We start from the raw sequence: 24,653 nt of genomic DNA, 5'->3' as shown, positions 1-24,653 counted from the left end.
TTGTGCATTCAACCAAGTCCAAGCATTGAAAATAGTTTTTTTTACTAACATTCTAAATATGAAAATAATAAAGTGTAATAAATTTATTAATTTTCAATAAATATAAATTCAATCTTCATTGAGTGTTAAAATTGTAGCCTAAATAAATTGATAAATAAATAAATTAATTAAAATAAAATATAACAATTGATTATATTTATAATAACAAACAATAATAGTAAAAGTAAGATTAATAATCGAGAAAAAGTATTAAAATGAATAATAATTATTGATAAATAGATTATAAATTAAGAAAGACGACGTGAATTGATTCTTGAATTTTTCTTCCATAATCAACTAATAACTATCATTAAAATAGTTCATCTACACTGTATTTATAAAAATAAAATAATATTAAAACTAACATTGTAAATGAAAATAGTGAAATGTAATAAATATATTTAATAAATATTTATTAAGATTTGTTGAGTAATAATTAAAGAAATAATTTAAAATAAAATATATTTATTAATTGAAATAATAATAACAAAAACAATAATAATTATAACAGTATTATTAATTACCGATTAAAACTTCGTTCATATTTAAAGAAATTTAAAATTATTAATAAAATAAATTAATTGATAAATTCTTTTAGAAATTAATCATGCAATTATTAATTATAAATGTATAAATTTAAAAGATTTCAAAATGTATGAAATAAATAAATTCACTCATAATTAAAAATTAAAAACAATTAATAGAATTAATTATTCGACTAATGAAAAAATTTAAAAAACTAATCATGATTGATTGTATAAATCAATTTGATTGTATAAATCAATCCTATGTGTAACGTCCCATTTAATTATTAAGCGAAATTAAAGGAAAACGTCACACAATACAAGTACAGTAGCGTAGTCCTGGGGTCTTTAACACAACCCCGACAAAACTCAGGCACACCACGATGCCAAAGGAAAGCTGAATACGAATACAACATAGAGTGTAGCGTAGAAATACAGAAAGAGATACATGGGCCATAACCCTAAAGAAAACATGAAGGAAAGAAGCGTGAGAATCTAGCCCAGATGGCTAAGCTGCTGGATCACCGTTCCCTTGCTGACCACGAGAACTTCGCCCATCTGCTCCCATCAACCAAGTCGATGATCATCGCAAGAAAGAACAGTCACATACAACACAACCATACAACGAAACGGGTAAGCTAGAGCCAATCAACATATTCACATGCAATCAAATATATTTTCACAGTCCAATATGCATACATCATCCAAGCATGTTATGACCTTCCAATCAATACACTAAGACTCGACTCGACTCATCCGGATACATATAACCTGGTCGGATTCAGCGGATGCTTGCACTTGTGGTGGATACCTCTGCTCACCCCCGAGCTGCTCACCCCCGAGCTATGTGTTACAAGTGTTACAATGAATCAATCCCCCACACACAAGGTTAGCCCTTAATGAGTTTCAGGCCTCCTGCTACTCTCACCACAAGAGTCAGTCCGCTCTAAGTGAGACTAACTGACTCTTTAGAGTCTCAGGATGCAATCCTTACCTTGAATCCTTACCAAATTATATAGATGGGGCACCACCATGGACACCCACTAGCAGGGGCCATGGAATTACGTCCCGACCACTGAAGCGCGACCCCGGAGGTCTCACCTAGAGACCCCAAGGAATTTACACGCTGACACGAACCAACACTCATAAAACAACATTAAGAGAACATCAAAAGCATGTTTACAATTCCATACCCATCCATGAGATTTATTCCTCATACGCATCACATTTAGAATCCATACCACTGATCATCACCACCCCATGAGTCTAGGGTCTCATCTCATGTCAATACCACGTTCCTTAAATTTCAAACCCCACATTCATTTCGCATGCTAAGTCTCATACCAACCCATCATCCACAATTCATGAATCATGCCAAAAATATACATCATGCTCCATTATATACAGATCACTCCTCATACAATCATACTCAACCAAAACAGATCATACAGGGGCCCATAGACATTCAAACATAGCACAGTCTCGCCCAGCACCTCGCTCAGGCTGAGGGGTCACGCTCAGGCGAGGGCTCGAAACGAGGAAACAGGAACCACTGCGGGATCTCGCTTAGGCGAGATCCCTCTCGCCTGGGCGAGTGGTTCGCTCGCTCAAAATGGAAGAGCTGGTCGCCTGGGCGACCTTGGGCGAAAAAGGCTTGGGCGAGCCTCCGCCAGACTCGCTTAGGCGAACCCGACTCGCCTGGGCGATATTATCAGGTCTCGCCCTGGATTCACCTGCAGCAGATACGATTTTCGAACCCTTTAATCATACATAGTATCCCACGCACCCCAAATAACAATTTCATCCATGGAATTATGCAACAAGTTCGTAAACAGATCAAAACAATTCAAAACAGATCAGAGACAACTCGACTCGAAACCCTAACTTCCCATACCTGGAAAAGGGTTAACGGAACCTCGACACGGGACCTCGGAGTACGGCAGCTCGCGCGCTGAACTTGCGGACTGGCGGAACAGCGTAACAGTGGAAGAAAAAGGGGGTTAGTTCGATTCTAAACGGGGAAATGTGAATAACAGTTTTAGGAAGCAGTCACAGTAGGGTCAGGATCACTTACATGGAGTGGGAACTGAGTTTGAGCTTGGGTGAAGGGGACCTTAGGGCAAACCCTAGCAGAGCTTTTCGTGAGGGCAAGGGGTGACGGCTGCTGCGTTTCTGCGAGAGTGAGAGTGAGAGTGGAAATAAGGGCAATCTGAAGGGTTTTATACTATGGGCCGACCTTAGGCCCACTTACAAGGGCAGCCCACTAATCTTTAAGGCAGAAAAGAAATGGGGCCTTACACTATGTTTTACATATGAGCACAATTAATTACTAAATTTAGTATTAGTATAAATAATAAAATCTTGTTACATTAACTGCTGGTATTATATGTTATGATTTTGTTTTATTAGTTTAATAATGCAAAATAATAATACTAAATATTCATTAATATTAATAATATTAATTAAAATAATAATAATAACAATAAATAATAACAATAGTAAAATAATAATAATATTATTAAATATTTATTAAATACTAATCACTTTAACAGTGATAATATTAATATATTATTAATTATGTATAGTAAAATAATATTATTGTATGATTAAAATTTATAATTATAAATTTTAGTTATATATTATATATTATATTAAAATAAAATACATATTTACGATCGTTATTAAAATAAAATGTTAGTGTATTGTGCATTACATATTACAGATCCGATACAAGATACAAAATAAATACAGCACCAAGTTTAAATTGAATTTATAATAATAATTAAAAAGAATTAGTCAAATAAAATTAAAAAAAAAGTTAGATGTGCATCGGGAGTTGATGTTTCTTTTGTTTTACTGAGTGATTGGTGAATTACAAACACTGAAAACATAACTATAACACAATAAATCATCATTATTCTCAATCAAAATTCTATTCTGTTTATAAAGCATACACCTTTGACCAGCTGTATGGATTGAGATGTAATAAAGAAGAACCCCTTCGTCTTTGTTACCACAAAATTAAAAAGGATCTAAAATACATTATCATTTGTCACATGACCCAATAAATATCGGAACAAATTGATTCAGAGAACAAAAATATTAAAATAAAACTAAAAAAATGGAGAAATAAAAAAAGTTAAACCTTTTTCGTCTTTTTCATTAGAACTTCATCTTGATGATCTTCAAAAACCTTCCATCTTCTATTTAAAAACCACGAAAGTTACTCGTCAACCATAACCACAAATAATCCAAAAAAAACGCCACTAGGATGAAGACGGCGAAAATACTGCAAAAATAAATAAAAAAAGTTGTGAAACGTTCATCAAACCAAACGACAAGTTCAATAAAGACGAAATGATAGTAAAAATAGCGAAAAATGAAAACTTTGGAACCCAGAAGACAGAAATGAAAACTTGCTGATGCAACTTCCATGGTAGCCACCACGTACCATGCCTGATGAGAATTGATACAACCAAATAAATAATATAACTTGAAACGGAAATTGCAATTTGATGGAATCATAGAAAGCAAATAAATTTTGATAGACATTTGTGAGAATTTGAAGAATTAATAGAAAGCAAATAAATTTGATAAAGCATGGAAAAGGAAGGAGAAGAATTGACATAGGAAAGCAAAAGGTGTTTTGGTTTCCCGAATGAGAAAATGGTTTGCTAGGGTTCAAGGAAGTTCAGTGGGAGAGGAAGGAGGTAACCTTTCTGGTTTACTCTCAAATTTCAAAAAATTTAATTCGTTTGAGTCTTCGGTAAGAATCCTCATCAATTTTCTGACTTCGAACAGAAATCCAATCAAATCACGTATAATATTCGCGCTATTTCAAAAGTCTCGGTCAAAGACAAATTTGACATTACAAATAATCAGTTGCACAATAAATGAAAAGAGATACGTTGGTAATTAACCACCAAACCATTTTCAGCCCATCTAAGGTTGAAAAAACCAAAGAAATGTACGGGTGTTACGAAATTAGATATAGAGTTTTTTGTAAATTTTGTAATAGTTAATTTTTTAGTTTTTAAGTAGACAAGATACACTTGGTTGTTCCCATAAGTTTTATATATATATATATAAAATGGACTGATATTCAAGATTTTTATTAAAGTATTAGTATAACACAATTCTATCAAACCAATCACAAGATTCTAAATCAACGTCAATCAAGATTCTAAAATCACAATACATTAACAAATCATCAAATAATAATGAGTTTTAAATAATAGCAGCTCGGAATTAATGAACTCTTGATTGTGGAACATAAAACAATAGGAGATGACTATTAGGTAAGATAGGTAAGAGGAACCATGGAATGTTTTGGTTGATGACGCTTTTTTTTTTTTTTTTAACTATGCATCAACACTTAATAGATTATGTTTTGTGTATAAAGATTTGAGCATCTCAAATATCCTATTTAATTTTATTTTATTTTTTGTTAATAAAAAGAAAATAATAAAAGGAACAAGGTGAAACAATTTGCTAAAGGTAATTAATGTACTTTTTTATTTCTAGGAACTTATTGGAGATTATAACATCCACTTAAATGACTGTAGTTACCATTCTTAAAATTTTCAAATTTATTAATTTAGAATTGTAAATATAAAATATTTTAAAATTAATTTAAAGACAGTTAAAACTGACTATAATAAATTGACGTTATAATATTTTGTGACAATTTATATGAAAATTAATTAATTAACAAAAAAGACTATTGGAATAGTAACTAAATAATAAATTAAATTGATGTTAAAACAAAATTTTAGTAGTGATATAACTTTAATCTACATCAAATCATTTTAAAAGTATACCTAATATCTTATATATAATCATTAATTTAACCGTGATCAAATATTTATTATTATTCTATTTTAAAACTATTTTTGTTTAAAAGAATAAATATATAACTTTATTTTCACTTTAATTCTTAAATATAATTTATTAATAAAAAATTATTAAATAATAGTTTTCTTTACTCGTAGGTGTGACCTACACTCTAAAAAATACTTAATAAGATATTGAATAATATTGCAACAAAAAAAGAAGAAAAAAAAATTTGACATAAAGAATGAATTAAAATAGGGTGAATCACTTACTTTAATTAACTCAATCAATATTGTACTCATAAAACAGGATAATTAAAATATTTTGATAACAAAATTAACCTAAAATAGTGTAAAAGTATTGTAATAAAGAAAAAAAAAACTAGACATAAAAAAAACAAATATATATATATAAAAATAGATATAAACTCATATTTGTTTATTTTAAAAAGGCATAAATGATATATAATTGTGTGTGCAGACATTTTCCTTGGATTATAAGGGAAAATGAGGTGAAAGTCTCATGTTGAGGTTGGTAGAATTATAAAATTGATTTGTGGTGATTTTGTCACAATTGAAACATTACACATTTTGATCTCACATTTTTCACATGAAACTGTGAACATTAGAAGACATTTTGTGTGCTACATATCTCACGCACTGAAATTTATTAACTTAAATCAATATGTGTTGTTTCTAAATAATAATTATTAAGAACTTCTACAATGATAAGTTTGGATTTATATATTAAGTATAAAGATACGAAAAGTTGATTTTAAAATATATTGATTCTTACGTATTAAAAAGAATTTTAAATTATAAAATTAGTTGGTGAAAATCAATATATTTGAAAATAAATAAATAAAAAAAAACAAGTGAATAACAAAAAAACTAAAAAATTCACATATTTAGCAACTCGTGAATTTGGCTCGCTCTCCAAGACCTCAGGACGGTCCTTTGTTAGATAAAAAAGAGTGATTGGTCTCCCAATTTTTTTTTTCATTTTGTTTTTATATATATTTTAATATTATATTTATATATTATTATATGAAATTTAAAATTATATTTATAGTTATATATTATTTATAAATTTTATATTAGGTAAATTTTTATAATTACTTTTATTTTATTTTATTATTATGTGTATTTATTTTTAGTAGACAAAATGAAAAAAAATTAATTTATCTATAAAAAAATTTATTTCAGCAACCCTACAATTTCTTTTGTCCACAATCTATAACTGCTCCATGGCACCACAATCTATGACTGCTCCATGGCACCACAATCTATAACGACCCTTTCCTTCTTCTGATACACTTAATGGTCCAATAATAATAAGAAAAATATATTTTGACAAAGTTTTTTTTATAAATTTTAATAAATAATTATTTTTAATAAAAAAAGTTAAAAATTTATTATTTTATTTTCTTAATTTTCATAAAAAAAATTATTCTATTTAATAATTTTATCAATGTTATTAACTAAATATTTGTCCAAAAATCATTTTCCTAATAGTAAATTGTGTGTAATTAGATGTGATTGGTATGATTCAAATGGTTTCCACTTTTTTGAGTGAATTCCTGTTATGCATAAGTAAAACGTGAGAAGAAGCTATCATGAGTTGCAGGAATTCAGAATGGTCCCTGCTGAGTGAGACGTGACATGACAAGAGAGACAGTAATGAATGCAAGGTTATCATGAATGAATGGTAGGTATCAAAATTTAGTGTTTTCTTTTTGATCAAATTGAGTAATTTTAAAAGGAGAAGTTCCTATGTTGTCTATGGGTCACTCACTGATTGCAAGATGTTACAAACAGGAACAAACAAAATACACAAATCCCAATAAACAACCATCCATGATAATCCAAGGTAAAGAACTTGAAGCCACACATTCATTCTTAATCTGAAGCATATCCATGGCGGAGCAGCGTGAGAAGCTTCACATTGTGGTGTTTCCATGGCTAGCATTTGGACACTTAGGCCCATTTTTTGAGCTTGCCAAACTCATAGCTCAAAAGGGTCACAAAATTTCTTTCATTTCCACACCTAGAAATATCCATCACCTACCCAAAGTGCCTGAAAACTTGCAACATTTGGTGGATCTGATAGAACTGCCACTGCCCCGTGTTGACAAACTCCCAGAAAATGCAGAGGCCACAGTGGACGTTCCTTACCACCTCATTCCATACCTCAAGCAGGCTTTTGATGGTCTTGAACAACCTTTGACCATGTTTCTTGAGAGATGCAAACCCCATTGGATAATATACGACTTTGCACCCTATTGGTTGTCTCCAATATGTTCTCAGCTTGGAATCTCATGCATCTTTTTCTCTATTTTTAGTGCATCTGCTTTGTATTATTTTCTCTTAGATCATTATACTAGTAAAGCACGTGTGTCTGCGCAGAACAAAGGTTTTCCTGATGAACATTATGAGACAAATGAATCGGGGGTTTCAGACGTGTTTCGAGTCCTTGAAACTACTAATAGTGCTCAAGCTAGTGCTATAAGAACCTGCATGGAGATTGAAGCTGCGTCTCTCAAATTGTTGGAAAGTATATATAGTAAACCAATGATTCCAGTTGGTTTATTGCCACCTTCACTAGAGTTCAGTGAAGATAGCAATGATGAAAACTGGGATACCATCCTTAAATGGTTAGACAAACAGGAAAAAGGGTCAGTGGTTTACGTAGCTTTTGGAAGTGAAGTGAGACTAAGTGATGAAGACTTTACTGAAATTACAAAGGGAATAGAAATGTCTGGTTTTCCATTTTTCTGGGTTCTGAAAAAGCAAAACACCTCTAACGTTGAGTTGCAGGATCTGGTTGTGAATAACTCAGGAACGGGTTTGGTGTGGAGAACATGGGCACCACAGATGAGGATTTTGGCACACAAGTCTGTTGGGGGGTTTCTGACTCACTGTGGTTGGAGTTCAGTGAATGAGAGTCTTCTAGTTGGGTGTCCACTTGTGATGTTGCCATTCCAAAATGATCAATTTATAGTTGCTAAGCTTATGGAGGAGAAAAGGGTAGGGTTCCAAGTACAGAGAAGTGAGCATGATGAGAAATTGACCAGAGAATCATTGGCCAATGCATTGAGAGCAGTGATGTTGGAAAAAAGTTACACAAGTGAAGCAGAAGAGATGAGTAAGATAGTTGGGGACAAGGAACTGCACCAAAAGTATATAGATGAGTTTGTTGAATATATGGAAATCCATAAACCTGTCTTAAAGGATTAGCCTTTCTGCCATTCTGTTCTTTCTGTATCTCAGTAATCTCAGCCTATGGCATCCCAGATTTAATTTTTTTTTTTTATCATTGAGGACAATCACTTGTTGGAAGAAATAATTGGTTTGGTGTGGTGTTTTCCTTGTAATATGTCGTCAGCTATGCACAATCTAGGTTGTGGTTTATTATTTGTAATTGATTCATAAGTTTTAAGGTTGTTTGTTATTGGTTGAGTTGATCGGTGATGTCAGAAACAAACTGCATTTGTGATGTCTAGAAATGTTAGTCCAAGTTTAAATGGATTGGTTCGTATTCCTAACATAGTTCTTCTGGATTAAGAACCAACACCAGGTCTTCATTCAATGTAGAAGGCAAGGGTTGAGGTACTGTAGTTGCTTGAATGGCCTTTTTCGACAGCGATACCTGAAAAAGTGGATGTATTCTGCTGTGTGGAGGTAACTCCAACATGTAGGCAACCTGGCCTGGCCGATATAAACATATGTTATAATACAAAAACACATCTTATACCGGTTACAAAATAAATGTAAAGTGTACGATTATTGCGAGGGTTTAAATATTGACCGATATATAGGTAAAACAAAAACAAACACTACATCACTTAGAGACATAAAAAATATAATTTTCTTCACAAATTTGCAACTTAGTAATATATTTACTAGTGCAGAAAACATATTGGAAATTGCCCGATAGACTTTGATTTAAAAAAAAAAAAACAAAGTCTTTCAAAACATGGTGTTATTTATGAAATTTTTTGTCCAAAATAATTGAAGCCTATACTAGAATAGATTTCAGTTCTATGAAGAGTCCAAGCTTATTCTTGTTTTTAGGGTTAAATTTTTAGAAAAGTTACTTCCATACTATACAATTTTAAATTCCTCTTGTGGTGAACCCTTCTACCTCTCTTCTTGATTTCTCTATTTTGTTTGCTTCCTTCATCCTTCATCCTCAGGTTCTCATCATCATGTTTAAAAAGGTCTTTAATGTTCATTATTCAGATTCGCCTGAGATAACGTTATTGTTAACACAATCAAATTAACATTTACATTTACTTAACTATAATAACTTCAATATTTCCAAGTGAGTAGTTAACAATAGGATTGACTTAACCCTAAGTTGTGTCCTAATGAACACGTAATTTGTTTCTAATAAATTAGTCCTCATTAAATTTATATAAAAGGGTTAGTCAAATAAAATAAAAATAATAGAAGATGGAGAAAAATTAAATAAATAAAAATTTAAATAATAAAAATGATAGGAAGAAACAAATTGCAAAAAGATAAAAAGATATAAAAATAATGATAAAGAGAATATATTGATTCCACTACTTTTTTAAAATAGATTCATCATATATTATCTAAAGATTATTGCTTAATTGATTATTGTCTTAGATTTTCAAATCAATCAATGTAAGGTTTTTGACATGCTTATTTTTAACCAAAGTACAATCTCAATTAACAATAAGAACCTTTTGATTATCACAATAAATTCAACAAAAATACAACCTCAATTAAATTTTACTATGTCTAATCATGTCTATTCCTTTGTTTTCTGCCTAAATAAAAAGCTTAATCAATCAAATTAAATGTTTGACTAATTTTAGTTAAAATGATTACCTTTAATCAAAGTAAAATATCAATTATTGATAAAAACTTATTTAATCACATGAAAGCTTCTAAGTTAAATCAAAGTAAAGTCTCAACTAAATTTAAAAATCCTTATGATTAACATGCATATAGATTTAAACACTTTTGTTAGTTAGCTAGAATGTAAAATCATTGTTTTTTATTATATTTAGAAACAAAAGACACAAATAAATTAAACTTTCTTTGCACTTGTGGCACCTATTATTTTTGGAAAGATTGTGTTATCAACTCTTTATTGAAGAACAAAAAAAGTTCTTGAATCCTTCTTCTTGTTTTGCTTCAACTTCTTCTGAGTTGTACTAAGAGTGCAGGTGTCTTCAAGAATAGTGAATCCCTCTTCTATAATATATCTTTAATTTTGAGAGAATGTCTTCATTATGACACTCCAAAAATCTAATTTGTTCCTATGAAAATAAGTACTATAATTGATGATGTTTGATTGGTAATCGTCTTGAGAAAATATTTTGGAGTAGTGAAATAAAGTTATAATTTATTTTTTAAGTAGTTAAAAATTTTATTTACGTCCAATAGATGACCGGACGTAGTTCTCATACCACATATATGGTAAACCAATGATTTCAGTTGGGTTATTGCCTGTTGGAATCACCTTAAATAAATTGTTTTAGGGATAATAAATGTTTTAGGGATTTTGTCTCTTTACAAAAGTGCAAAGGTCAGAAGCTTTACTGTCATTAGTGTGCTATATTTTCATAATAATCTTGTCTTGATAGTAAAATTTTAAGGTTTGGAATGAAAAACCAAATTAGAGTTTCGATATTGCAATGCTCTTTGCATGAATAATATACAAGATGCCGAGTCCAAGTTGACAAAAGTTGTCACCTATGATAATTGGAGTATGCAAATAAAGGTTCTTCTTTGGCTTCCAAGATAATTGAGACATGGTGGAAAATAGTTACGAAGAACCAGCTAACACCACAGGTTGACATTCAGAATAGTGCAAACGAAGGACAAGACAACTTTGTACGAGTTGTGGACGAGTAAGTTAAACTCCTAAATTCCTTAATGGTGTGTTTGAATGAGGTAATTTAAGAGAGTAATTCATTTATTTGGAGAATTTGAATTTCTTTGAAGTAAAATGACTTGTTTAGATGAGAAAATTTAGAGGAAATTAAAATTGAGGAATTTTAAGAAGGTATTTCAAATAATTAAATTAGTAGAATTTGAAATTCACTCAAAAAAGAAGGAAATTGAAATTCCCAATTTGTTAAATTCCTCATTATTTAAGATGAAAAACGATTGGGGTCGACTTGGTCAATAATCGACCAACAGTGACTTGGCTGAATTCGGTCTAATTTCACTTGGTGCAGACTTGGTCATAATTCGGTTTGGACTGATACGACTGGCCAAATTTCAGTTAGGACTGACTCGACTAATTTCGGCCAAATATTTGGTTAGGGCTAACTCAACCGAATTCGATCGGGACCAACTCAAACGAATTCGATCGGGACCAACTCGACCGAATTCTGTCAAGATAGACTCAATCGAAATTTGACTGGAACTAACTCGACCGAATTCAACTGAGATCGTCTTGGCCGGGTACGACCAAATTTTGGTTGGGGCTGACTTGACCTAATTTGGCGTCGACCAAAATTTTGGCCAAATATGACCTAATCGACTTAGAGATAAGTTCAGTCGAAATGACTCTATCTAAAATTCAGCCAAATTGGACCGAGTTGACCGTAATCGAAATTTGGCAAAATTTAGTCGAGTCAACATCGACCTAAATTTGGCCAAATTGGACTGAGTTTACGCCGACTAAAATTTAGCCAAATTCAATCTAGTCGATTCGATCAAAATTAGACTGAATTTAAATATTTTAAGTTGACTATTATATTTTTTAAAATTTAATTTCAAAATTTTATATATTAAAATAAATATTGTTAAATGAAATTTTATCTCATAAGAGAAATTCAATTATTTTATCCAAACAAGAAATTGAAATATAAGGTATTTCAATTACTCTATCCAAATAAATTATTTAAAAAATAAAAGAAATTTAATTATAAAAATTTTAAATATAATATATTTCAATTTCGTATAATTGTTGAAATGCTTCGTAATAAAATAAGATATGAGTAGCAAGAGTTGACGAATATCTTAAAATGAGAAAGCGGATAACCCACAGTTTGGTGTTCCTCATGTCATTGATCAAAAAAGCTCGTACATCTTGTAGTAGTTTTGACAAAAAATAAAAGATCTAGCCTACTACACATTATTTTGGCTTATGCATGTATGTATGAAGGTAACATAAGTTATGATGATAAGGAACATTGTGGAACAGTTTCTGTAGATTTTCCATGAGCATTATTGCAAGAACAAGAAGCTGTTTTTCCTGGTGTAGAAGGGACAATGTCAACATGATCCAATACAATGTCGAAACACCCTGATGGACAGCAATTCAGAGTAATAGCTTTCTGCTTTGCAGCTGTTCCACTAAATCCACGGAATGTCACATCGCTCACATTCAATGCTCCACTCTAAGTACACCAAATATCAAATTCAACCTTATTAAGCATTCATAAACTGAAGGAAAAAGAATTTGTGAAATCACACACATATATATATAATACCTCTGATTTTCCATAACTGTCATAGTACTGGTCTATGATTATTGGGTTATCTGCATTTATTAATGTGATGTTCTCGAAAATGATGTTTCTTGCATAACCTGATCCACCCTACAAAATATAATTATAGCAAAGTTAGAATAAGGAGATTTATCACTAATTTTTTTTCATTTCTACTCTATGTTAAGGAACATGTCTTACCGGGACTGTCTTAATTCTTGCTCCATTTTTAGTGTTTGTGAAAGTGCAGTTTTTTACATGAACTGTTTCCACTGTTTCATGAGCGTTGCTTCTACCCAGGCTGCCAATGCTGATTAATTTTTTCATGTCAGTTAATCAGGTTTGTTAAATTTGGGACTAACAAAAGATATTAATTAATTAATCAAGGAACATTTTACTGATTGATGTCATTAGCAAAAGTGTGTGATAATTTCATCAAATATATGTATAAATAAACCTTATTCCATGGCCTGGTCCACAAGCAATTCCAGTAGCATTGATGTTAGAGGAGCCATCACTGATGGCTATGCAATCATCACCTTCACAATTGAACAAATAGTAATTGTTTTAAAAAACCATGAAGCATTGAAATTTGATTCTTGTACATAAAATAAAGGGGGTTAAATATGTTTTTTTTCTTAATTTTTAGTGAATTTTGGAATTAGTCCATTTTGAAATTTTGGACTAATTTAGTCATTCATCTCTCGAAATATATGAATTTAGTCATTTTAATCAAATTTTGTTAAATTTATTTGACATTTCAAGCACATCTCAAAATAGTATTTGACTTAACATTAAAGCAAACATATGTCAAACAGTATAAACAACTCAAATACAATCCTAAAATGCGTACGAAACATCAAATAAACCTAACAAAATTTTATTAAAAGACTAAATTCACGTATTTCGAAAGATGAAGGACTAAATTAGTTCAAAATTTCGAAATGAACTAATTCCAGAATTAACCAGAAGTTAAGGGACAAAAACATATTTAACCATAAAATAAAATATAAACATGGTTTACCACATTGTATGTTGGAATTTTGAATCAAGATGTTTTTGGAAGTGTAAATGTCGAATCCATCAGTGTTGGGGCTGTCACCAGGAGCACGAATGTTGATATCAGAGAATGTGGCATTGTCACAACTATTTAATCTTATGTGAGCTTTTGGGCTGTTAGTGATGGTCAAATTGCTAACAGTAAGATCATTGCAAGATTTGAATCTGAGAATCTGCATCGACCGCATGAAAAATCTTAATATGATGTTAAATTTTATCATTTCTATGGAATATGAGACATAGATTCCTAGTAAAATGTATTGTATATTAATTATAAAGACAAAAAACATAGTTGAGATAGAATAGTCAAACCGTTGGTCTTCCACAACTTTTGCATTCCCACCAAGAAGAACCATAGCCATCGATTGATCCTCCACTTCCATCAATTGAGAGATTAGTAACGTTTGAGAATACAATCAAATTGGAGGTATCATTTGTGAGACCTTTTGTGTTAGGGTTTTGGATTTCTGACACTTTTATCCATTCCTTCTTCGCAGATGCAACTATTTTCCCTTGAAGCTGCAAGAACATATATTAATGTAGTTAGATGAATTTTAATACATATGTTTCATATACATAAGAAAATTTGGAGCATTGAAGAAGCAAAGAATTCAGAGATGAAGTTTTGTATGTGTTTTCATTATCATTTGGTGGAAGATGAGTAGAAGATTTGAGAAAAAAAATATATCTACGTTTACTTTTGTTTTGTGTGACAAAAATAATGAAATTATTATTGTTATAATTATAAAAATAAATATAAACATTTTTTATAATTTTATTGTAGATCATTTTCATTTATGTCATAGACAACTTTTTATTAAAAATATTTATTTTAGTTTAAAAAAATGATTAAATTGTTAAAAAATATCAAATAAAAAAAGAACAATTAAATTAAAAAAAACATTACATAAAGAATAAAAGTTATGAAATAAATATTTTAATTTAAAAAAACATTATTTAAAGGGTAAAATGAAAAATAAATTGTGTATATGAACAAGAATCCCATTTATGTAATAATAATAATAATAATTATTATTATTATTATTATTAATGATGATGTAATGATAATAATAATAATGATAATGAGAATATTTATTGTAGATAATTTTTATTTATATTATAGATAACTTTTTATTAAAAATATTTATTTTAGTTTAAAAAATTATTAAATTATAAAAAGTGTCAAATAAAAAAGAACAATTAAATTAGAAAAAAAAACATTACATAAAGAATAAAATTAATGAAATAATTATTTTAATTTAAAAAAACATGTTTAAAGGGTAAAATGAATAATAAAATGTGTATATCAACACGAATCCTATTTATGTAATAACCGGCATAAACACATATCTTGTTGCACCTGTACATCCATTTTTAAAATATAAATGATATTATATTAATAGATGATTATATTGTAATGTTATTAAGTTAATATATAAAATAAAATTATATTTAAAATAAAGTGAAATATAATAGAAAGGATGAAGGAATAACGGTTGATAAATTGATAAATAAGAAGAAAGAGAAGAAGCAGAAATAGATAATTTTATAAAAAACTTGTAAATATAATAGTCAATTTTCAAAAATTTAATAAATAATTATATTTTAAAGGGTAAAACTAGAATTTTGAAATGTGGACACAAAGGAGGGAATCATCTTTATATATTGTTATAGATAATAATAATAATAATAATAATAATAATAATAATGAGAATATTAATAATAATAATTATGATAATAATGATAATAATAATAATAATGATAGTAATAATGATATTAATAATAATAATAATAATAATAATAATAATAATAATGTTGAAAGTGGGAGTCTAGTTAGCCAAATGAAGTTTTGATGATGTCTAAAATCAAGCAACATGGTTAAGCATGTTACTAGGGATGTCAAAAATATATGTATCTGCGGGTACGCACGGATAAAACTCGTAACGAGTAGAAAATGGATACCTGCGAGTAACGGGTACATGTATTTTTTATACTCGCATGTTAATGGAGCAGGTATGGATATTGTAGTATTTGTACCCGTAGATACTCATACTCGCTATACTCTAATTTAAATTTAAAAAAAAAAAACGAGTGAAATATTAATACATTGATTTTGAATGAATTATTTTTTATCAATTGATTTTAAAAAATCCTCATTTCTTTGTAAACTGTTATTCAACACTATTTAAATAAGTTATTTGGATTTTGTTTAAAGTTTGTGAATTTTATGTATTGTATTTTATTAGAATGTTGTTACATGTAGGGAGAGTTTTTGATTATTGAATTAAGTTCTTGGATCATTAGAGTCTAGAGTTATTTAGATGATATTGTAATTCTTAAAACTCAATTGATTTGGTGAAAAATTTATAAGATCGGGTTGTTAGAAGAAAATTAGGTGTAGAATCATCTTAAATCAAACCAATATAAAAAGTATTGCCTTCTCTGTTTCTTTTCATCTTTTCTATTATTCTTAATTGTTTGAATTAATCTATTAACACGATGTTGGTAAATTGATCGGAACATTTGATAAAGATCGAAAAATAATTCAAAAATCATTCAAAATAATGAAAATCTCTAAATACCAATTCACTCCTTTTGGTTGACATGTACTATACTTATCTGATTTAACAAAATAATAATAATAATAATAATAATAATAATAATAATAATAATAATAATAATAGATGATATCAATGAATTTAATACTTTTATAATTTTTAAGTTTTTATTTGCTCATGTAAAAAATAAAAGACATTTACGTTACTAATTTAATGTGTATCTAAAAAGCATTAGACATTAAAAGTAATAATATTGATGTCACTCACATCCATCAATGTTGAAGTACTCTCAGATGTAAAAAGCCAAAATTATTTTATATAAAAGTTTGTTTTGCACTCATCATAATAAGGTAAACTAAAATTAAGTTATTGTCGATATGAATAAATATTGGTATTGCATTGCATTGGTCATTTATATTGGTTTGGACGTTATAGAGAACTTTTCTTTTTTTTTTCTGGATATCCTACCCATATTTATTAGAAAATAATTTAATATATTGTAATAACAACCTTATAATGAAAAATCAATTTGTTTGATTTGTCTAACGCATTTTGGTTTGGTATCGTCACAAGTTTGTTTTTTCTTCTTTCGTTTCATTTACATTATATAATTTTGCATGTCATCTTTTATTAAAATAATTATTTTCTTTATCATCATTATTACCTGAATATTAACACTTGGGGCATTGCAAGGACCATTGAGGGTTATGTAATTTAGCAAGAATACTCCTTCTGATGGTATAACTAGGGTTGGTGTTTCTTGTGCTCCACACGTATCTTTCCATGCACTTAGAAAAGCCTACATATAAATTCAAATAACAAAAAATATTTCAATATGTTTTCAAATATCAAATTTGTACCAACACATATCAATCATAAATTTTTCCTTAAATTAAAGTGGCATTTTTCACTAACTATATATTAAACTAAATTTGAATATAGAAAAATAAAACACAGAAAAAAGGTACCCCAGAATCATCAGATTTGCCATCGCCATGAGCACCATAGTCTTTGACATTATAAGTATTGCTTTTGGTAGTAAGTGTGGACCTCGCACACAAACATGGTGAAACAAAACAAAGAATCAAAAGACAAGTGATTAGTCTTTGCATGTTTGAGGAAGTTGGCATGGCAAGATCCTAAGGAGAAGAGTGGGCTAATAGATAATGAGGGAAGGGTAGGTTCGAGTTCAATTAAATAGAACTTTGGACATAGGTATGAAGGAAAAGAAGAATGATATTATTAAGTATTTAATGATAAAAAGATGGCAAATATTAAATGAAAATATTAAATAATAACTAAGAGAAATTATAATTACAGAAATATTAAATGAAAATATTAAATAATAACTAAATAAATGTTAAATAATTATTAAAAAAGGTTAAAAAGTCAAACTATGTCTAGGAAATAAGTTAAGAAACTGAAGAATAAAAAAAAACCGATATAAGGTTATTAAAATTACGTAAAGAGTTAAAGTATTTTAATAATTTAAAATAGATTAATTAATTGAATGGTACTCACTTTTGTTGGGATGTGTGAATTTGGTCTTCGTTTTGAGAAAGGTGTCAATTACGTTCCAACTTTTAAAAAATGTCTCAATTAGATCATTTTCAAAACAAATTATTAATGACGTTAACGCTTTATCATGTGACATTCTATATTTTTTTTAATTTTTTTTAAATTTTCCTCTTTTTTTTGTCACATCAGGTATCTGGTATAACACGTGGTGCTGTCAGTGTCACATGACAAGGTGTTACTACCAAGTTTCATTGTCTTGATTTCAATTTAATTCTCACATATGTATTTCTATTTCAATTTAAGTCCTCACATGTGTCTTTTTTATTCAATATAGTCCCAATTATTTTTCAAAATAAAGCAATATTGTCTCTCTATTAAATTTTGAGACCAAATTTTTTATTTATATACATGTTATACTCATTTTTTTATTGAAAATGACGTTATAAGATATTACATTTTTCTTAATTGTTAATCCTTATTTTGTTATTCATGACTTTTAATAAGTGCTTAATTGTATAAGTTATTTTTAGTAACAAATATCAATAATATTTATATAAATAATAAATTTCGTCTCAACTTTAAGAGAGAGGCCATTTTTGTATTTTGAAAAAAAAAATTGGAATTAAATTGAATAAAAAAAAGTTATGTTGGGACTAAATTAAAACAAAGAGACGAATGTGAGACTAAATTGAGATCAAGATAATAATACTTTGTAGTAACACTGACACATGACAGTACCTTGTCACGTGGCATTGACAGGGCCACGTGTCATACCACAGACGAGGCACGAGAAAATTCTTTTTTGTAAATATTAAAAGTTAAAATACTTAAAAAATTAAACTAAATAATAAAAAAAACTACAAATTGACACGTGTTACATTGCTAACACTGTTAACACGGTTAATAATTATTACTTTTAAATGATCTAATTGAAACAATTAGTACTCTTTCGATCACAACATTTAATACTTTTTCGATTAATCACCTACTAATTTTAGCATCGAAATACTTTTTGCAGGTACCGTCTGAACGATGTTGGACAAACGAGAGATCCGGAAGACCAAACAGACAAGAGATAGAAGTAACAAAAGACTAATCCAAAAATTAACAGTACTCGATCCATCCATACCCAAAGAATATAAATTTGATATTTAGATGTAAAGTAGAATAATATTAAACCTTATACATATCTTGGTTTTCATTCATTTAAAATGGTTGAAATTTTCTTTCAATTCATATTATTGGAATTTCATGGGTGATTTATGTGTTTAATGGAAGATCAATTAAACTAAAACTAGTACTTTCAAAAATATTTCTACATTCTTAAGACAATTTTAATTTATTTATTATGTTGATATGAAATTTAGTAAATAAATAAGTTCTTTTAAGTTTTATAGAGATCAAAATTAAAATTCTTCATCTTAAACAATCTGAAAAGATTTCTAAAGACAAAATAGAAAGAATTATTTTTATAGGCTCAACATCGAGACGCACTTAATTTCTTAAAGACTACAAATGTATTTAAACTTAACATGCTTACATGCATCTATGCTTCTGATTTAAGATTAAAGTATTGGATATGTATTACTTTAATCTTAAATAAATAAATAAAGTATCATTCCTACAAATAAATAATATATATATATATATATATACACGTTAATTTAATCAATATTTATCATATTTCTAATATGTATTAAAAAAATATTTAAAGAGTATGTTATCAACATTTTATTTACGTTATTTTAATCAATATTAATCCATAAGGAAAACAATTTGACTATCCATATTCATTCATATTTTGGATGGAACGGGTGGGCGGGACGGGAACGGGTTCACTATCATATATTATTCTTATAGAAAAAATTCATCTCCATCGTCATACCCAAATTCAATGCATATCAAACTTTTGTCCCATTCCCATCCCTATCGGGTAATGGGTATAATCTCGCACGCACTCATACATGTACCCGTTTTCTTACTACTTCAATATTAATTTTTATAAAATAATAAAAAATTACGGTTAAGGAAACATAATATTATCAAATATTCAAAATACTAGGATGATTCTTTCTTTGATATCAAATACTTTGAAATAAATGATAGTTGTTTACATATTAGATTAGAATAGCAAATAAAATTTCATGAGAACCAAAACATTTATTAAATTTGCAAACATTAATAAAACCTAGTTGATAAAATTTAAAAGTATTTAAAAAAATATAAAAGGAAAACAAATATTCAAATTAAAATATATTATAAATGTTTGTTTATTTCAATTTTTTAAATTCTAATGAATCTCTTTTTTATACACTAATAAAAGTTATAATACATCACTTGATCAAAATGACGCAAAGAACAAATAATAAACATAATAATAAAGTTTTGACATAGATTTTGTATCTTTTAAACTGTAATATAGGCTTAAATACCTTTTTGGTCCTCATTTTCGTAGTATTTGTTGTGGATGGTCCTCATTTTCACAGAATGTTTAAAATGGTCCTCATTTTTACCGAATGTTTAGAATGGTCATCATTTTCACAATTCATGTTTTATTTGGTCCTTTTCTGTAACGCCGTTTAAATCATTAACAGAACATTGTACAGGTGGCACGGTTTGTATTAGGGTGTGTTACTTGTACTGTACAGGTGGCTAATTAACATTAATTTTTCAATTTAGGGGAAATTTTGCAATTAGGAAAATTTCTTTATCTTCGTCTTTCTTGAGTTCAGATTTGCAGAGGAAACAACTAATACTTGTCATTTCATCATTGGATTGCAGTTGCACTCTTCATTTCCATTTTTTAGTTAATCATCATCAACGAGGTAAGTGGGTTCAGGGTTTTCTGGGTTGTGTTTGCTCGTGGGTTAGGGTTTTCGTAATTCTATTTTTGGGTTTGTTTGTCTTTCGATTGTTGTGATGTTCTGCATGGTTTCTAATTTACTTCCATGATTTTGTGTAGTTTGTGTCTGTAGGTGGGGTTCAGTGGGGTATTATTTTAGTTGGTTTGTTTGTCGGTTGTCGATGTTGGTGTAATGGTTCCCATTATTTTATTTGTAATTGATTGTAGCAGTGGTTCCCCATTGCGTTAAAGTAGACTTAATAACTCAAACAACTCAACCACCAAGGAATGAAGTGGAGAGTCAAGCAACACCACTACCAACACCAGAAGAACCATCTCAGCAGTTTAGGATGAAATTACAGTTTAGGATGAAATTACAGATTAGGAGGAGACCATGATAGCAGCTACAAATGTCTTAGTTATTTTTTAGAATTTCTGATGTAGAATTCATTATTGATGTACTGCATTTTGACTTTCCTTAAACTTGGTTCAGTTTCACTTTTGCCAAACATTGATGTAGTGCATTTTGATGAGGATGAATTAATGTTATGAATTTAACTTCTTCCAGACTTATATCAATTTAGTTTTTCCCAAACTTAAATCAATTTCACTTACTTCAATGCTCAGATTAAGATGTCATTTTGAACATGTTGGGACTAATATCAACATAATCAAACTAATTCATTTCTTCATTTAACAATAGTACAAAACAGATTGGACTTTAAAAGATTACACACAATAACAGTACGAATAATACAATAACAACTCAAGTGAACCCTATTACTAATTGCAGTCTCTTCTCAGCAACCTTCAGTGACTTCTCCAAATCATTAATCTGCCTCATTTGTGTCATGATGATGACATCTTTTTCATCAACACCACCATTTGAAAAAGTTGCAGCCCATATTATTGGAACCACCACTCTGTAAATCAATAAACCAAAAATTAAAACCAATTTATTATTAACACAAAAATAAAAATAGATTGTACCCAAAATTTTCTACCAATATTCTTTGGAGTTCTTGTCATCCTCAAAGCAGCCATCTCTCTACAACTACAATTCGGGGTTAATTCGTTTCTCGTTGAACCACCAATAGTGCACGAAGTGATACAACACGGTTGTCTCCAACGATTACAACCAGAGGTAAAGGAAGAAGATTGGGACCGTAACATACCTATATAATGGGATTGCAGGAAGAAGAAGATTGTAGCAATACCAATTGGGAATAGAGGAACAAGATTGTCAAACTCACCAACTGCCCAAACATTCCCTACCAAAACCCTAGCTCACTTATTTATCCCCAAATATCTAATTAAGCCACCTGTACAGTACACGTAATACACCCTAATACAAATCGTGCCACATGTACAATGCTCCGTTAATGATTTAAACGACGTTACAGAAAAGGACCAAATAAAACACGAATTGTGAAAATGAGGACCATTCTAAACATTCGGTAAAAATGAGGACCATTTTAAACATTCTGTGAAAATGAGGACCATTCGCAACAAACACTACGAAAATGATGACCATTCTAAACACACGAATTTTAAGCCCTGTAATATATGTTGGATGGTGATAAAAATATATTCATAGCAAGTACATCAAATTTTTATATTGTAGTAAATAAAAGTTGTTTATACAATTATAGTGAAAAAATTATAGTATGATTAATAATGAGTTAGAAAATAAAAAATAATTAGATAAAATATATCCAAATAGTACTCTACATGATGAAAATAAACAACAAATACAAATATTAAAAAATTAACAAGTGTGTGTCTTAGAAACAATTTGAGAGACTATTGAAATAAATTGTATAAAGAAAAACAAATTTATAATTAAGGGTATGATAAGATGAAAAATATCTTAGAAATCTAAGAAACTTTTCAAAAATCAACATATATACTCAATGGTTGAGAAATAACGAAAAATGTTTTAACAAAACAAAAGAGTTCTTCAAATGAAAAAAATATGAATATTAATAAGTAAATAATTTTTTTTATATTACCTAGTAAGTGAAAGGTTTATGTTATTAAACACTTATGTGAAAGGAAAATATATAATAAATAAAAATATTAAAAATAGGCTTAATTACCATTTTTTGGTCCCTCAATTTGTTAGTTTAGTTCCTTTTGGTCCCCTTATTTTTTGTTGATTCAATTTGGTCATCTAATTCTTTAAAAAGGTTCAATTTGTTCCTACCGTTAAGTTGAAGTTAACACTGTTTTCATACATGCCACGTGTCATTTTGTGGAATTTTGTAATTTTTTTTTGAATTTTTTTGAATTTTTTTTAAAATATTAAATTGCCACGTGTTACTTTATGGTTGTGACACGTGTCAATTTGAGATTTTTTTATTTAAAAAAAAAACTGGCACATGGCAAGTGATGATTGTGCCACGTGTCAAGCTAACATTTATTGTTTTCAATTTAATCCTTTATTTGAATTTTTGATTCAATTTAGTCTCCCTTTTTTTTAAATGATTCAATTTTGTCCTCTCTAATTTGATGCCAAATTAATAATTAAGCTTAATTACAATTTATACATTCATGTTAAAATAATTTTTTATCATTTATACATCAAATCTCTTCCTAAATACTCATGTTATTTTATTTCTTACATTTTTCACTTGTAATTTTTTACACTTGAAATTTTGTATACATGTAAAAAAAAAAATTTGAATAGTTAGAAGGAGTAATTTGATCTATAAATATAATAAAAATTATTTTAACATGTATATATAAGTTGTAATTAAGCTTAATTACTAATTTGATCTCAAATTAGAGAGAAAAAAAATTGAATCATTTTAAAAAATTGGGAGACTAAATTGAATCAAAATTGTAAATAGAAGGACTAAATTGAAAACAACCAATGTTAGTTTGACACGTGACACAATTATGATGTGTCACGTGGCACTTTTTTTTAAATTAAAAAATTAAAATTAAAAAAAATTATCAAGTTGACACGTGTCACAACCATAAAGTGACACGTGGCAATTTATTTTAAAAAAAAATTAAAAAATTCCATATAATGACACGTGACATGTACGAAGACGGTGTTAACGTCAACCTAATGGCAGGGACCAAATTGAACCTTTTTAAAGAATTAGATGACCAAATTGAACATAAAAATAATAAGGAGACCAAAATGAACAAAACCAACAAATTAGTGGACCAAAATGATAACTAAGCCTAAAAAATAATAGAAATATTCAAATGTGAGACATAAAATTTTTTAATTGACATACATCATTTTAACATAATTACATAAAGGTTCTGATGAGATGAAAAATATATTGAAGATGCGAATGAGTTTCATGACAAACCAAATAATTAGAAGAAATAAAAAATTGAAAGTATATATATATATATATATATATATATATATATATATATATATATATATATATATATATATATATATATATATATATATTGGTTATTTAATTAATTATGAATATTTTAATAATTTAAGTGGAGATAGAGATATGGTGGAGATATGTACATCCTCATACCCATACCCATACCCAGTCAATGCGATTCTCCGTCAAAACAGAGACGAGCTTGGGCAATATCTACAAAGACAGATTTATTTGTCATCTCTATTCATATACCATCTGTTTTGTAGTATTCAATCCAAGCATTACACAAATTAATTAGGTCAACAAAGAAAGCAGGAAAAAAATTAATTATATTGCATCTCTAAATTAAAATGATATACAATTTCAACGTTACAATTTATTTTAGTAAGAGAACATGGTCAATAATAACCCGAAGAAGGCATACAAAAGTCAAACAAT

At 28.8% G+C, this 24,653-nt stretch overlaps 2 protein-coding genes and 1 long non-coding RNA gene across 4 annotated transcripts; 1 reads left to right on the top strand and 2 right to left on the bottom strand.

Annotated features, from left to right (window-relative positions):
* Nucleotides 1-860: 860 nt before the first annotated feature.
* LOC114166946 (uncharacterized) lies at nt 861-2,762 on the bottom strand. The gene is made up of 3 exons (XR_014985195.1): nt 2,638-2,762; nt 2,458-2,527; nt 861-1,121 (listed from the first exon to the last, which is right to left on the bottom strand). It is a non-coding gene; the product is annotated as an uncharacterized LOC114166946 (long non-coding RNA).
* Nucleotides 2,763-7,161: 4,399 nt separating this feature from the next.
* Nucleotides 7,162-8,857, top strand: LOC114167514 (putative UDP-rhamnose:rhamnosyltransferase 1). 2 transcript variants are annotated; one of them, XM_028052614.2, is made up of 2 exons: nt 7,162-8,422; nt 8,550-8,857. In XM_028052614.2, the coding sequence occupies exons 1-2, from the start codon at nt 7,313-7,315 to the stop codon at nt 8,580-8,582; spliced, it is 1,143 nt and encodes a 380-aa protein (XP_027908415.1). In that variant the 5' UTR covers nt 7,162-7,312; the 3' UTR covers nt 8,583-8,857. The 2 variants fall into 2 exon arrangements, with proteins under 2 accessions (XP_027908415.1, XP_027908416.1); XM_028052615.2 differs by having other exon boundaries at nt 7,165-8,857.
* A 3,575-nt stretch (nt 8,858-12,432) lies between these two features.
* On the bottom strand, nt 12,433-17,636 carry LOC114165774 (putative polygalacturonase At3g15720). Its single transcript, XM_028050357.2, has 8 exons — nt 17,459-17,636; nt 17,155-17,289; nt 14,245-14,451; nt 13,898-14,105; nt 13,331-13,412; nt 13,075-13,183; nt 12,877-12,984; nt 12,433-12,783 (listed from the first exon to the last, which is right to left on the bottom strand). Exons 1-8 carry the CDS (start codon nt 17,618-17,620, stop codon nt 12,559-12,561), a joined length of 1,236 nt encoding a protein of 411 aa, XP_027906158.1. The 5' UTR covers nt 17,621-17,636; the 3' UTR covers nt 12,433-12,558.
* Nucleotides 17,637-24,653: the final 7,017 nt, after the last annotated feature.

Source organism: Vigna unguiculata, chromosome 10, assembly GCF_037176805.1.
Source record: "Vigna unguiculata cultivar grain cowpea cultivar isolate G323 ecotype 2 chromosome 10, ASM3717680v1, whole genome shotgun sequence".
NCBI lineage: Eukaryota > Viridiplantae > Streptophyta > Magnoliopsida > Fabales > Fabaceae > Vigna > Vigna unguiculata.
This window is presented reverse-complemented; position numbering and strand designations above follow the sequence as displayed.

Bases quoted from the DNA above. Each gene is read 5' to 3' on its own strand.
- LOC114165774 (XM_028050357.2), bottom strand. From the start codon at position 17,620: ATGCCAACTTCCTCAAACATGCAAAGACTAATCACTTGTCTTTTGATT. The intron at 14,452-17,154 runs GTAATAATGATG...ATGTTCTTGCAG, and splicing joins CCCCAAGTGTTAATATTCAG to CTTCAAGGGAAAATAGTTGC. The intron at 14,106-14,244 runs GTTTGACTATTC...CGGTCGATGCAG, and splicing joins AAAGTTGTGGAAGACCAACG to ATTCTCAGATTCAAATCTTG.
- LOC114167514 (XM_028052615.2), top strand. From the start codon at position 7,313: ATGGCGGAGCAGCGTGAGAAGCTTCACATTGTGGTGTTTCCATGGCTA.